Here is a 17,118-nt window from a genome sequence, read left to right as displayed (position 1 = left end):
CTAGAATGTTCTTTCTAATAACATTTCCCCCCCAATGTGGTCTTGTGAGTTATCAGAAATAAGAATAAAAATCCACTGGTTGCTTATCGACAAATCCCCACGATCTATCTGGCACATAGAAAACTGGAGGAGTTAACAAAAGGGCTCTGAGTAGATGAATCAGTCCATCCATCCATCCATCCATCCATCCATCCATCCATCCATCCATCCATCCATCATGCTATCCCCAAGTCCTTGGGTATTCCACAAAGATGAAGTGATTGAACAGCAGTGTCCCACAGATGGCACTCACAGGCTTGCTTTAAAGGATGCTTTGCTGGAAAGTTCCTAGAACTGCCAGATGAGATTTGGACTCTAAGTGTACGGAGTATTTTTGAAAAAGGGATTAAACACCTAAACAGAAAACCATATTGTACAGATAACCTGAGTACACAGCTGGCAAAGAAAGCAACCGCTGTTGAAAACACAGATTTCAGGTTAAACAGAAACCTCAAGCATTATGTATCCCTAGGTCCAAACATGCTAATACCATTCCTGCAATAAACAAGTAAAGTAGGCAGTCAGTATTCTTTAGAACACAGGGTGTGAATTTTGAATAGACTGATGATTTAAAGCATAAAATAAGGAACCAATCAATTCTGCAAAACATCTAAAACCAGAACTTTTCTAAAACATGCAGGAGAATGAGCAGAATTCCATGCCTTGGCCCTGCTGTCATATCAAGACACCTGCAAAGCTGTCACCGATCTTTACCTACCTCCAACGCTTTTTTCCTCGTAACCCTACAATGTATGAATGGGAGTTCAAGCATCCTGCACGCCTGTCTATAATAGAAAAGCTCTTGAGCTGAATTTCAGTTTCAAGGAATAAAAATAACTTACTGTTGCGACAAGGAGAGTACTCAGCATAGGCACTGAAATTCTGAATTGCTACATAGCAAGTGCCAACTGGATCCTTTGCTCGTGTCGGTCTAAGAGTTCTCCAGTGATATAAAGGAGCACAGGCCTATGAAACATTAAGGACAGAAAATGTGTTTTTGATGTAGGTTTCTTATACTACAGTTTGATTTGAATTATTAATTCATGTATATGAATTTATGATAAATCAAGTTAAATTATTCGGTGAATTAATTGGCCTTCAGCATGCTAATGAGTACCATGGTCAACAGAGTTAAGTTAAACTTCCAAAGCCAATTTTTAATATTAATGCACCTTAGACTGGCAAAAGTTAAATATGTACATAAAAATGAGTTCCCCCCATAGAATCTCAAAATTTTTTGCCAAAGAAAAGGAAAATAGTTTCTAAAAGCAAAGAACTCATATTTTGTTTTCTTTTTTTAAATTGGACCTACATAAAAGCAAATGATCATTCCAACAGTGAATGAATCAGTGTGATGTCTTAAAGTGAGAAATATTTCCTTTCTTTGTCTAATTGTTGCTAAAGTAAAAGTGACTTTCAAATCAAAGGATGTAGACAAGTGAGTTAACATGTTTTGTGGATGCTCCTAGTTTATCACTGAAGTTGCATCTTATGATTCTTTAAACGACTTTCATCTGAACATGCTACCGCATTTCCATGGTGTTTTTGGCTTGATTTTTTAATTTCATGGTTTTTAGTCATGGCAAAGCTGAAGGGAAAAGACTGCATTTTATGCCTATCTTAGCAATTTTATAAGAGATGATCAGGAAGTCATTAAAAGAGCATGTTAATGACCTATAAACATTTCCCAGGAATTGAACACTAAATGCGAAGTCATCCAAGACTCTGCCTCTGCTTGTTACGGAGAAATTTATTGAGATAAACTCCAAGGACCTCAGACAACCTTTTTGAGGGAGGTGAGTTTATCCAAATCATTCTATAAATGCCTTCTCAGTTCTAAGGCGGCAAAAACCCAAAGGGTTAGGAATGAAAATGTTCCATAGTTATTTCCAGCTACCATATAGAGTGGCAAATTAAATAATGGTACATACTGTACAAATATTTGCTCATACTTGGAAGCCTCTGTTCAAATTTATTTAACCGTACACAGCTCTTAACCTAGAGTTGTGCATATAAAATTTGCTTCATAGATGTATGTTGAATTAAATTGACCATGAAAATTCTGTCCAGTGTTTGCCTGATGGCAGCTCTAAAATGTTATCCATTTTATATCCGCTCGGTTTCACAATGATGTGCAACACACTGATGTGATATGTTTGGGCTTTGACCCAATTCTTACATGTACGCCCATGATACCTGGATATTCAAAATGATCCTTCTGTAGGCAGCATTTTGCAGTTCTAATAATTATGTTGCATGGGGGAGAATTTAATTATTCATTCTGTGAAGGTTCAGCACTTGAAGGAAAAAGTTAACTCAAAATATAACTTATATTATCCTATTTCCCATCACATGATTGAAAAAAATGCAAACATGCCAAAAATGAACCATTTTTATTATGAACATGATGTATTATTTTATTTGCAATGGTTTTGAAGGTTTCTACAAATATTGAATAAAAGTATAACAATTACATATATGTCACAGATAAAATTTCAAGACTTACAAAAAATAATCAAACAGTACTCAAAAGATGTTTTTAACACCAAACAGTTATCAGATGGAATTAGTTTTTCTTTTCTTTTCTTATTTTTCTTAAGAGACAGGGTCTTGCTATGCTGCCCAGGCTGGTCTCAAACTCTTGGGCTTAAGCAGTCCTCCTGCCTTGGCCTCCCAAGTAGCTGGGACTAGAGGTGTAAGCCACCACTGCCAGCTTAGTTTTTCAATAAGTTCTACACCACTAAAGTATAAAATAGTTCTTCCCAGTTCCGAAATATGAAAACTGTATATTAATGCAAATACAGTTCTACAGGGACTACATTGTAAATGCTGGATTTTTAACAGAGTATACTTTATACATTACCTGTTTTATGTCAAAATCTTTGGGGGGTTAACCACAGACTAAATAAAGCAAGGCATTTCCTTTAGATACTTATTATTATTAAATCATAATTCAAATAGCTTGAAACAAATCTTAAAAGCCAAAGTTATTGCTTTGTTGTTATAAGGAAATTAAAGCCAATAGGTTAAAAAATTTCCCTAACTAAAAAAAAACTTCCAGATTATTTCAATAGTCACTTATTTCTGGATAACTTAGACATGTATCATTGCTTAGAGCAACAAAAGAATAGAATCATAAAGTCATAGACTTTAAAGCTGAAAGATACTTTTTTGGGAATGAGAGATTTTTTTTTGGTACTTTAAAAAGTATTAATGAACTCAGAAAATCATACAGTTATAATTATTTAATTATTACTAAAGAAAACTTTCCTTTAGTTCTGAAAGGATCATGCTATCACAGTAGATTAACTTTTTAAGTATTCTTACAGTAATAATCTTAAGCAATAAATTATTTACTATAACTCTTTAAGATTTAGCTTTTATTTTTCTATCTTTATTAATCATTTAAAAAATACTTGACAATATCTAACTGGTCTTCTGGAAAACAAGCTTTATTTCCTATAGCTTTAAATGCTAACATATTCTTAAATTCTAAGCATTAAATGCCAACAAGCTTATCTTTGGAAGTCTAACACATTCTTATATGAAATAATTTTTATAAATATGAGCTTTAAAATATTTTAGTGCACATAGTATTCCAAAGCAGTACCACAAACACACAATTCATACTCACCACAACTTTCCCTTTGTGAGCTTTCACTGTTGCTCCAAACCACTGGTTTGATTTGAACTCTATAGGTTCTTTGGTTCCATTAACTCTGATCTTTCTGTTGTCTAACAAAGAAGACATGAATTGTTAATAATTTGTAAAGCATGGCAGCCAATTAAAACATGTAATAATAAATTTTTATGTTAAAAATACTTGAAGGACTAATACTAATCCTTCTCAAACTCTTGCAAAACATTATTAAGGAGGGAATCCTTCCAAAGGCCAGCATTATCCTGATACACTAAAGGGACACTACAAAAAAAAAGAAAATTATAGGCCAATATCCCTGATGAACATGGATGCAAAAATCCTCAACAAAATACTAGCAACACAAATTCAACAGCACACAGAAAGGATCATTTACCACGATCAAGTGAGATTTACTCCTGGGATGCAAGGGTGGGTCAAAATATGCAAATCAATAAATGTTATACCTCATTAACAGGATGAAAGACAAAAACCATATAATCATTTAACAAAACTGTACAAGAGAGGAAAAAAAGATCAAAGGTTGTAGAAACAACCAGAAAAAATTAACAAAGTGATTTAATTCCTTACCTATCAATTACAACCTTGAATGTAAATGGATTAAACTCTAATCAAAAGACATAGAGTAGCTGAATAAGTTTTTAAAAAAATAATATCCAATGCTATGCTGTCAACAGGAAACCCAGTTTAGCTTTTAGGACACAAATAGGCTGAAAGTGAAGGGAGGGAAGAAGATATTCCATGCAAATAGTAACCATAAGAGAGCAAGGGTGGCTATATTTATATCAGATAAAATAGAATTTAAGTAAAAAACTATTACAAGAGTCAAAGATGGTCATTATTTAATGATATTATAAAAGGATCAATTCGTCAAGAGGATATAACAATGATAAATATATTTGAACTCAGTGTTGGAACATGTAAATATATAAAACAATTAGTGGGCATGAATGAAGAAACAGATAATGATACCATAATAGTGTGGGGATTTCAATACCCCACTTTCAACAATGAATAGATCACCCAGATGGAAAGTTAAAAAGGATATATTGAACTTGAACTGCACTTTAGTATCTATATATAGATCTAATAATATATGGATCTAATGTGTATATATATATACACACACCTTTCCATTCAACAGAAGCAGGATATACATTCTTTTATAGACAACATAGAACATTTTCCTGGATAGACCATATGTTAGGCCACAAAACAAGTCTTAACAAATCCAAGAAGATTAAAATCATATCCAGTGTTATTTCTTACCATGACGGTATGAAACTAGAAATCAATAACAAGAAGAATCTTGAAAAATTCACACATATGTGGAAATTAAACAACATATACCTGAACAACCAATGGTTCAAAGGAGAAATTAAAAGGGAAATTTAAAAATATCTTGAGATAAACAATAATGTACCCACAAAATTTCAAAATGTATGGGAGCAGCAAAAGTGGTTCTAAAATGAAAGTTTACAGCAATAAATGCCTACATTGTAAAAGAATGAGGATCCTGAATAAATAGCCTAACATTATGCCCCAAGGAGCTAGAAAAAGAAAAACAAACTAAATCCAAAGATAGCAGGAGGAAGGAAATAATAAAGATCAGAACAGAAATAAATCAAATAGGAGCACAGAAAAACCATAGGAAAAAATCAATAAAATCAAGAGTTGGTTCTCTGAAAAAATAAACAAAATCAACAAACTCCTAGCTAGACTAAGAAAAAAAGATGAAAGACTCAAATAAATAAAATCAGAAATGAATGTAGAGACATTACAACAAATGTCTCTGAAATTAAAAGGATCATAAGTGACGAGTATGAACAACTGCAATCCTGAGCTGTACGATGATATTTCAGTCAATGGCAGACTGCATATATTACAGAGGTCCTGTAAGATTATACTTTATTTTTACTGTACCTTTTCTATGTCTACATATATTTAGATACACAAATACGTACCATTGTATTACAACTCCCTGCAGTACTTAGTACAGTAAACATGCTATATAGGTTTGTAGCCTAGGAGCAATAGGCTATACCATATAGCCTAGGTGTGTAGTAGGCTACACCATCTAGGTGGGGACAGGTACACAGTACTGTGTTCACACAATGATGAAATCACCCAAAGATGCATTTCTCAGAACATGTCCCCATCATTAAGCAATGCATGGCTGTATGAGCCCACCAAGTAGATAACCTGGCAAAAATGGATAAATTCCTACAAAAATATAACCTACCACAATTGAATCAGGAAGAAATAGAGAGCTTGAACAGACCAATATCAAATAGAGATTGAAGAAGTAATTAAAAACGTTTCAACAAAGAAAATCCCAGGACCAGATGGCTTCACAGCTAATTCCAACAGACATTCAAAGAATTATTACTTATATTTCTTAAACTCTTCCCAAAAATATAGAGCTAGAGGGAATATTTTTAAACACACTTTACAAGGTCAGTATCACCTTTATACCTAAATCAGACACAGGAACCACAAGAAAAGAAAATTACCGGCCAGTATCTCTGATGAACATTGATGCAAAAATTACTCAATAAGATATAAGCAAACCAAATTCAATGACACATCAAAAAGATTATATATCATAACCAAGAGTGATTTATCCCTGGCATGCAAGCCTAGTTAAACATATGCAAATCAATCAATGTGTCACATCACATTAACAGAATGAAAGATAAAAAACACATGATCATCTCAATTGATGCAAAAAAAGCATTTGACAAAGTTTACCATGCTTTCTTGATAAAAGCTCTTAACCACTTAGGTATAGAAAAAAAGTGCCTCAACATAATAAAGGCCATTTATGAAAAACCCACAGATAGCATCATGATCAATGGGAAACAACTGAGAGTTTTTCTAAGACTCACTATAAGGCAAGGACGCCCACTCTTGCTATGTCTAGTCAACATAGTATTGGAAGTACTAGCAAGAACAACTAGACAAGAAAAAGAAATGGAAGGCATCCAAATTGGAAATATCTACATGCAGAACAATGAAATTAGACCCTATCTTGTCCTATACAAAATTCAACTCAAAATGGAGTAAAGACTTAAATGTAAGATCCCAAATTATAAAGCTAATAGGAGAAAACAAAGAGAAAAGGCTGTTTGACTTTGGTCTTGGCCAAAGTTTTTTGGTTATGACCTCCAGAGTACAGGCAACAAAAGCAAAAATAGACAAATGGGATTACATCAAACTGAAAAGTTTCTGTGCAGCAAAGGAAGCAATGAACAAAGTAAAGAGACAACATACAGAAGGGGAGAAAATATTTGCAAACCATATATCTGATAACAGGTTAATATCTAAAATATATAAGGAACTGAAACAACTCAATAGCAAGAAATCAAATAATCTGATTAAAAACTGGACAAAGGACCTGAATAGATATTTTACAAAAGACATATAAATGACCAACCAGTATATATGAAAAAATCACTAACCATTAGGGATATGCAAATTAAAACCACTATGAGATACCGCCTCACCTCTGTTAGAATGGCTATTATGAAAAAGACAAAAGATAACAAGTACTGTGGAGGATGTAGAGAAACGGAATGCTAGTATACTCTTGGTGAGAATATAATTTAGTACAGCCATTATGGAAAACCAAATAGAGGTTCCTCAAAAAATTAAAAATAGAATTACTATATGATCCAGCAATCTCACATCTGAGTATATATCTAAAGGAAATGAAATCAGTATGTGGAGGAGATATCTGCACTCCCATGTTCATTACTGCATTATTTTCAATAGCCAAGGTATGGAACCTTCTGAAGTGTCCATCAACAAACAAATGGATATAGAAGAAGATGTGGTGTATACGCTGTGGAACACTTAACACTAGCCTTAAAAAAGAAAGAAATCCTGTCGTTTGCGACAACATGAATGACCTGAGGATATTATTTTAAGTGAAATAAGCCAGACACAAAAAGACAAATGCTGCATGATCTCACTTATATGTAGAATCTAAAACAGTCAAAGAGAAGCAGAGAGTAGAATGGTAGTCACAGGGGTGGAGGGTTGCAGGGGATGTGGGGAAGAGATGTCTGTCAAAGGGTACAAGGTTTTAGTAGGGATTAATAAATTCTGGAGATCTATTGTATATCATGGTGACAATAATTAACGATAATGTATCGTATACTTGAAAATTGCTAAGAGAATAGATTTTAAATGTTCTTAACCCACACGTGCAAAAAATGTAACTGTGTTCAGTGATAGAGCTGTTAATTAGCTTGATTTAATCATTCCACAATATATACCTTTATCAAAACATCACGTTGTACACCATAAATATATATTAATACAATTTTTATTTGTCTCCCACTTAATTACCAACCATACCCAACCCTGCTTAGCTTCCGAGATGAGATGAGATTGAGCACGTCCAGGGTGGCATGGCTATAGACCAATTTTTATTTGTCAATTTAAAAACATTCTTGAAAATCAATATTCACACAAAGAGGGATTTCTCTTTGATTAAGTCTAAGCTGAAAGATGACTTTCATTAGATAAATAGGAAATTAAAATATGTATATGAACATGACATTTCACAACTTAAAACAAAGATTTTAAGTTTCCCATTTCAGAGATAACTACACTGTAAACTTAATTTAGACACTGATAATCTTGAATCTACACTTCAGTTATTGCTTTGTTTCAAATTAAAGAGCAAATATTTATGATTTCTAAAAAATTTCAAATTTTTTCCAATAGTGAAACTCATGAGATTCTCCCTGGTCCCGAACACGAGACTTCCTGTGGTCTGAAACACACAGGCTTCTCAGCGTGCATTAGCACGAATCAGCAAGAAGGACTTCAAGGTATTGATTTTTAACTGAGTAACATGTGTCTACACAGCCACAGAAGATAACACCCCAACACAATCTTACATATACTTTGCAGATGTCAGCATGAGGGAGACCATCTGGGTAGAACTCCATACAATTATAACACACTTCAGCTCTTAATAAAAAGCAGATATCTTTTTTTTTCCACTCTTGATTTCCCAGTAAACTTATTTCACATATGGTTCTAACTGTCCAGTTTTAACTGGAGCTTTATCAGTCATAACTAATGAATTTCTAAAGACATTTGCACTAGGGCATCTTACTTGTATGTGTTTCCTATGATATGCATTTTATTTTTCTTCCTTGACTCTATAATAAACACATTACAAAACTAACTTTTAACTCCTATTAAGTAAGGCCAAAAGAAACATGTAATTAAACCTTCAATTGAGTTTAGTTACAATTACATACTTTTTTAAAGAACGAATTATATACCCTCATTCTTAATGTAAAATTTACATTTTGACATGTTAGTAATAAAGTAACAAATTTCTTTCTTAAAACTCTTATGCTTTTGATGTTTCTGGACTTTTTTTTTTAAAAGGAAGCAAGCTCTGGAAATTCTCACCTAAAGTGCACACAACTAGCAAAGAATTAGACCATTTTACAGTTCATAGCCTAAAATGGAAAATATAAACATTACTATTTATGTCCAGGCAACTTGAAAGATTATAGAATTCAGAGCTGAAGAATCTTGCCACCACTTGGGTAACATTGGGCAATTCATTTAATCTTTTGGAGTTTTAATGTCTTCTAAAATGAAGCTGAGAATACTTCTTCTTTCACTGGTGGTCATAAAGTTGCAAAGGTCACATGAGGTTAATGAACGTGAAAGTTCTTTACAAGCTGGGAAGTCACACACTACAGAAATCTTGTAGCAATCCAGCTGAAAGTCCATAACTTAAAAAAAAAATCTCTTAATTATAAACCTGGAAACTTAAGCTCAAGAATCAGAAAGGATTTCGCAGACAGAGTCATATAATATGTTATTATTAGTGATTTGTGGCACTCAGGAATGAAATCAGTGACACCTCACGAGATTGTCAATGTGGCTTTGGTAAGTACAGGGACAAAGTACTACTGCAGTTGTGAAATTTCTAAACTGTTAAAAAGCTGTGAAAAGAAGATTGGCACCTCAAAACTTCAAACATTAAATGAGATCTTAAAAGGACTTAAGAAAAGCTGTCTTCTGTGAGGAAGGAAATAAATTATAGAGGAAATTTTAAAAAAAGAAACCAGCTCCATGCTGGGCCTTCCTTTGCTAGATAAAATGATACAACTCTGCCTGTGTGGTCCCTGAGGCATCTTTTCTGCTATTATATTAATAGGATGAACTGTGGTTATTTTTCAGCAACATACCTCTTCTGGACCAAGAATACAAATGAATGGACTTCATTAATTTCATACCCAGCTCAAGGATCCTAATAGAGAAGATGTCCACTGTTCCAAGGCTCTATTTACTAAGATGAGTTTTGACTTAGGTGTGTGATCCTTTCATTGATCTCCGAAGTCAACAATCACCTTTTTAAAATTGTTTTATTATTTTTATCAATTCTCTGACTTTAAATCTAACATTGCAATTTCACAAAATTTTAAATAAGTAAGATATATTTGGGTTGATTGTGAAGATGACCTTTCCCTAATTTCTCACTTTCCTTTTCTAAACAAGATACTTTCATGCCAAATAATCCAACAGTGCTTAGTACTATCTATGGCATAAGGGTGCTCAATGACCCTTCCATGCATGGAGAATGCTTTTGATTTAATTTGATCTGACCTTCACTGAAAACAACCTCCAGGAAATATCTGTCGGTGCTCAGCACCACTTCTGCCCTTCTAATCTCTCCTCTGTATGGCAAGGGCCAAAAACCTGGAAAATACATTTCCCAAACTCTCTTATGAGCAGGATTCTGGATGAATGAATGGCTCAGGAGAGATATGGGAAGAGGAAAAGAGAGCATGCCATCATTTTCAGCTGTGGGCAGCACAAGGGTATCGGCAGTGACAGATGTGATATTCTTCCAGCAGCTCCCAAATAGCCTCCTGACAATCAGCTCCTTGGTGCTTTGGGCTTTGAGATCAAGTCTTGTCATCCCTGAACTTGCAGATTCCTTGATACTCAGGCAGTAACTTTCCTGACCTCTACATCCCTGCCTTTCCAATGGCACTGAAAACCTCTCAGCCTCTGTATAAAATTCCTCCCTACTTGTAGTATTCAAAGTGGTTTCTGTTTTCCTAACCCACTGAATGACGTGGGGCAAAACATTTGGAGTAGGGCCATATGTCCTCTGGAGCAGAAGAAAGGTATCTCGTTACCCCAAGAGCATTGTCAACCCCACATAACTCTAGAATGGACCAGTGGTTCTGGGACATGGTAGAGCTCAATAGTTACCTAAGCAACTCTCTCAGCAGAGCACACACTATGCAGAAAGTAAAGAAAAAGCCAGGAGGCCGGGCACGGTGGCTCATGCCTATAATCCTAGCACTCTGGGAGGCTAAGGTGGACGGATCGCTCAAGGTCAGGAGTTCAAAACCAGCCTGTGCAACAGCCATACCCTGTCTCTACTAAAAATAGAAAGAAATTAATTGGCCAACTAAAAATATATAGAAAAAAATTAGCCAGACATGGTGGCACATGCCTGTAGTCCCAGCTACTTGGGAGGCTGAGGCAGAAGGATCATTTGAGCCCAGGAGTTTGAGGTTGCTGTGAGCTAGGCTGATGCCGTGGCACTCTAACCCAGGCAACAGAGTGAGACTCTGACAAAAAAAAAAAAAAAAAAAGAAAAGAAAAAACCAGGAAAAACTTTTACAGTGACTGCATCCAATTTAAAGTTTTCTAAGTGGCAGACTATTATTAATAAAGTTAATCAATGAAAATACAAGTAAAAATTTTTTCAAGAAAAGGATCAATATATTTAATATGTAAGAGCCCCCAAATCAATGAGTAAAAGACTAAAATTCAATAGAAAAAAGCTCTAAGAACCTGAAGAGGCATTGCAGTAAAAATAAATCAGATAGCCTGTAAATTCATGGAGATGTCCTGAGCCTCAAATTAAAACAAAGAATGACTTTTACCTCTTGTCACCTACCAATCTGGCAATAATAACAATAATATTTACTGTATTTTCAACATAACAACTTGATGCATAACTTTGGAACAGCCATTTGGCATCATGTATCAAAATTTTAAAAGTTTATTTTCTTTTGGCTGAGAAATTTTACTTTTAGGATTTTGTTCAGTGGAAATAATAACACAAACACTTGAAGATATAATCTGAAGATATTGCTGTACTGTTTGTGATACTGGAAACTGGAAAAACTTAAATGTTCATAAATAAGGGACTTAGACATTTATCTATAAAATTGACTACTATCCAGCTACTAAATCACATGTAATAGATTTGTATGCATTGATACAGAATAATGTCTACAACATATATTTTTCTTTTTAGCTTTTCTGAGGCTTTTAAAAGTACAGAAAAGTAGAAGGACTTAATACATTAATCACTTGTATCCCCATGAGGCAGAATTGACAATTGGGAAATTTTTTCAGATTCACAGACGTTATGGTACCTTTTGACACCCATCCCCTGTCCTACTCCCCTTCCTTCCTGCTCTGCAGGTTGCCACCATCATGAATTCAATGTATTTGCCTCTGGCTATCCAAAAAATAATGTCCATGAATAATATGGAATTGGGATCTACAAATTTTTTTCTGTAAAGCACCAAGTAATGCATGATTTAGGTTTTGCAATCCCTATGGTCTTTGCCACAACTACTCAACCCTGCCCTTGTAGCAAAAACAGCTCATTGACAACACGTAAAAGAATGGGCTTGGCTGTGTTCCAACAGAATTCCATATATGAACACAGAAATTTGAATTTTATATTATTTTCATGCATCATAAAATATTATTCTTTAAAAAATTGTTTTCCAGCCATTTAAAAATGTAAAAACTATTCTTACCTTATAGGCTGTACAAAAACAGGTGGTGGGCAAGATGTAGTTGTAGTTTGCTAAGAATAGATAGAATATTCTTTTGTGTGTTCTTGTTAACTAAAACAAATAGCACTATATTATCTGTATGCAGCAGTCTGTACTTGTGTTTTATGTTCAGTTTTGTGTTTGTCGTCAGTATCCATGTATAGCTAGCTAGGTAGCTAACTAGTTAGAAAAGACATAGATAGATACAAAGACAGATGCATAGATGGGGAGATCAATGAATCAATCAATCTAGCTCATTATTTTAAATTCCTGTATAGTATTGTATCCCACTGGATAATTGTCTACATTTTATTTATTCATTCCATTTATATATGCAAATTTAGTTGAGTTTCTTTTCCCTAGTTTTTCCACCACTACAAACAACACGAGCTCTGAGCATCCTCATATTCATGTCTAGCTGCCTATGTACAAGGGTTTCTCCCCGGCCCACACCAGAAATGACATATTCATTTTCTCAGACATGCCAACTTATCTCCAAAGTGGCTACAATTTCCATGCCCACTAGCACTTCATGAACAAGGGATCTTCAGCTCTTGTTATTGTAGGACCCCCAGGTTTTTCCCAATCTGGATGACTATGAAATGGCACCTCATTTTGTTTTCAATGGCATTTCCCCAGTGTTTAGTAAGCCTAATCATCTTTTCCTGTTTATGGGCCATTCCACTTTTTTCTTCCATGCATCGCCAGTTCCTATCCTTTGGTCATTTTCTTGTTTGGTTATTAGTTTTGTTGATCAGTAAGAATTCATCCTACATTTTGGGTATTGATTGTCTTTCCCATAGCTACCTTGTAAGTATCTTTCCCTATTTTGTTCTACTCTTTTAACTTTGTATATGGGGAGTGTTGTCCATCTGGAATTTATTCTTATTTATAAAGTGGCATAGGTATCTTACTTAAATACGAAAAGCCAGTTGCCCCCACAGCACTCTTTTCTCAGGGATTTGCAATTCCACCTCTGCAATAATAAATCCTGACTTGACCTAAGGAGCTGACTTGATCTGGCCCCTGCCTACTTCTCTTATCTCAACCCCTCCCACTTTCCCATGCTCATCAACCTGCAGACATAATACTGATTTCCTGTGCTTTGAACACACCCAGCTTTTTTGGTCTTGCCATTGCATTTACTCTTCCCACCACCTGGAGTGCTCTTTCCCTCAGCTGTTCGCCTAGGCTGCCTTCTTATTACTCAATATCAAACTCATTGGTCCAATACCATGTCCTCAGACATATTCCCTGTGACCCCAGTTCTGTCTATTCATTCTCATTCACTCTCCCTTTTAAATTTTCTTCATAGCACTTGCCACTATCTAAGTGGATCTTATTTGTTAGTTTGCATGTTTACTACAATAGGATACAACACTATATAGGAGTTTGGGGACTGCAAACTAGTTCAACCTCTGTGGAAAGCAATATGGAGATACCTTAAAGCGATACAAGTAGATCTACCATTTGATCCAGCAATTCCACTACTGGACATCTACCCATAAGATCAAATGACACTCTACAAAAAAGACACCTGCACTCGAATAGTTATAGCAGCACAATTCACAATAGCAAAGTTGTGGAAACAACCCCAGTGCCCATCAATATATGAGTGGATTAATAAAATGTGGCATATGTATATCATAGAGTACTATTCAGCTTTAAGAAACAATGGTGTATAGCACCTCTTGTATATTCCTGGATAGAGCTGGAACCCATTCTACTAAGTGAAGTATCTCAAGAATGGAAAAACAAGCACCACATGTACTCACCAGTAAATTGGTATTAACAGATCAACACCAGAGTGGACATATAGGAATAACATTTATTGGGTGTCGGGCAGGTGGGAGGGGGAGGAGGGGATGGGTATATACAATCATAATGAGTGAGATGTACAACGTTTAGGGGATGGTCATGCTTGAAGCTCTGACTCATGGGGGGAGGGGGGCATGGAAAATATATGTAACCTTAACATTTGTACCCCCATAATATGCTGAAATTAAAAAAAAACACTATATAGGAGTTAAAAATCTATATGTATTCATATGGATAGTATCCATCCCTTGAGAATACACACAGATTCCACGAACAGAGACATTCTCTGCTCCACTTCTGCACGTCCCACTTCTAGAACAGTGCCTGGCATATATATAGTAGGCCCTCAGTGTTTGTTGAATAAACAACCAAGTTCCCATATATTCATTCAAAAGTTTATTTAGACTACAAGGTTCGGTATGTTCCCACTTTTATTTAAAAATCAAAAGCTCCAGCCTGGGCACAGTGGCTCATGCCTGTAATCCTAGACCTTTGGGAGGCCAAGGCAGGAGGATCACTTGAGCCTAGGAGTTTGAGTTTGCCATGAGTTGCGATGATGCCACTGTACTCTAGCCTGGGTGACAGAGCAAGACCCTGTCTCCAAAAACAAAAAAATCAAATGTTCCGCGTGTGTGTGTCTATGTATATTTTTTTTTTTTTTTTTTTTGTATAAAACCTCATGTGCTATGTGTCTATGTATAGACATTAACATATGAATGATGGTTATCTTGAAGGCAGGGAGTATGCATGTTTCAATGGCCTTTTATAATTCCATTTAGTATATTTCTATATTGTTTGAGTTTTTACTGTGAGCATTATTACATCTATGACCTGAAAAAAAAATGAAAATCTAAACATAAAATCTGAAGATTTGCAAGCCAGCCTGGGTAATTTAGATGGATGGTAGCAATACAATTGATTTAGCTCACCCTACATTTCTAGGTTTTGAAGCAATCTCCCTGAAATTGGCAGCTTTGTTCTCTGGTCAGTCTAGGTACCAATGCCAGTGGGTAGCAAACCTGCTGGCTTTTGGTTCCTTTATTCATGAGAACATGCATTTCAGAGCAGGAGCGAGGCAACATAGAATATGGTGCACATGTGGGCTACAGCAGATTTTTCTCATCTCTTAGCTTAGAGACATGGGAGGAATTACAAGAAGTAAAGATAGATCACCACGGGAGAGGGAAGACCAGAGCTAAAACTGACACAGGTGTGACCAAACATTTTGGCAGACGGGGTAATTTTTGAAAACTATTTATAAAGCCCTTGACCTTGTACTGGAAAACAGTAGGTTTTCGTATAACCTTCAGTCATCACTTTAAGTCTGTCTCCTTAGGGATTTTCTTAAAGCTGTTCTAGGAGCTGCCCAGACATTTTTAATCAGGAAAAGGTGAGACGCAATCTTTAAACGTTTATTTGTAATCTTTACCATTGTCAAATTTATGCTTTAAAAGTTTCATTTGAATTGAAATGATGTGTTTGAGAACAGGAAATACTCGTATGTAAAGTTCAAAATAAAATAGCTGTGGCTAGAGAACTCCTTGTCCAAAAGAAACAAATTCAAGAAAAGAACCTGGATTGATTTTTATGTCACAGAGAATGAAACTTCCAAATGCATGATGCCCAATACTCCAGAACCACTACGAAAAAGCATTAGCCTTCATGCTCTTGGTCACCTTTTGTGAATTTTCAAATATTTAAGGAAACATTACACTAATTCATTTTTCCTTATGATATTTAAGAAATGTAATATTCTGATTAAATTAATATTCCATATAACTGAGGTTTATGATTTATAGCATATATGCATACTACATACAATTACATGCATATATGATACTTAATTTTCTTATCTTTACTTAATAGATCAAACCTAAATAACGTCCCTGCACACCTGAGGATCCTGATCTTGCAGCATACTCTCTAGGAATGCAGCTTCCTTTCCATTCAGGTAACTTTTTTTTTCTGTTCCTTGCTAAGTTTCATTCCAAGGCCTTCTTTTGGACGTTTCTCTTGCAAAATTCCTCTCCTCCCTGTTCAAATCACTTCATTAAAAACCTCTTTTAAAATGTAGGGATCAAAACTCTTTCTTTTCAAATTGAAATTATTTTAGATTGTTGTTTTAAAATTTCTGAGTAATAAATAACAAAACTTGCATAAAGAATTACATAAAGCAAGGCCTGGTGTCTTGAGTGTGTAATACCAGCACTTTGGGAGGCCGAGGCAGGGGAATCACTTGACACCAGGAGTTTGAGACCAACCTGGACAATATAGCAAGACCTTGTCTCTACAAAATAAAAAATAAGAAAAATTAGCCAGGCATGGTGGCACACGGCTGTAGTCCCAGCTACTCGGAAGGCTGAGTGAGGCAGGAGGATTGCTTGAGCCCAGGAATTTGCAGCTGCAGTGAGCTATGATCATGCCACTGCACTGCAGCCTGGGTGACAGAGTTGAGACCTTGTCTCTAAAAAAATTTTTAAAAAGAATTCTATCAAGGAGCAGGCGAAAGGCCATTACAGTCCAGCTTCCTGGACACAGTACCTGGTAAGTTTGGTAAATTCCTCCAGCCAGTCAGAATATAAGTGCCTTCCAGATCATTTTTCTAGTTTATTGAGAAATAAACTATTGTTTTTCCTGGAAATCATGAAACATTTATTTTAAATTATTTGTTCATATCACTATTTAAATGTTTGGTTTCATATATAACCAAATAGTAATAAAGTTAAGTGCATGCTCTACGTGCATCCTTTT

General features: G+C 35.2%; 1 protein-coding gene across 1 annotated transcript in view; it reads right to left on the bottom strand.

The window, feature by feature from the left end:
• Window positions 1-17,118, bottom strand: part of ITGA8 (integrin subunit alpha 8) — a 160,778-nt gene that overhangs the window by 129,516 nt on the left and 14,144 nt on the right. Inside the window, exons 3-4 of the mRNA XM_075997658.1 lie at window positions 3,674-3,774; window positions 882-1,005 (exon numbers count right to left, since the gene is read on the bottom strand). Coding sequence (XP_075853773.1) covers window positions 882-1,005; window positions 3,674-3,774 — 225 coding nt within the window. The remainder of the gene's footprint in view (window positions 1-881; window positions 1,006-3,673; window positions 3,775-17,118) is intronic.

Source organism: Microcebus murinus, chromosome 25 (genome assembly GCF_040939455.1).
Source record: "Microcebus murinus isolate Inina chromosome 25, M.murinus_Inina_mat1.0, whole genome shotgun sequence".
NCBI lineage: Eukaryota > Metazoa > Chordata > Mammalia > Primates > Cheirogaleidae > Microcebus > Microcebus murinus.
The sequence above is the reverse complement of the archived record's forward strand: the minus strand, read 5'-3'. Positions and strand labels throughout refer to the sequence as shown.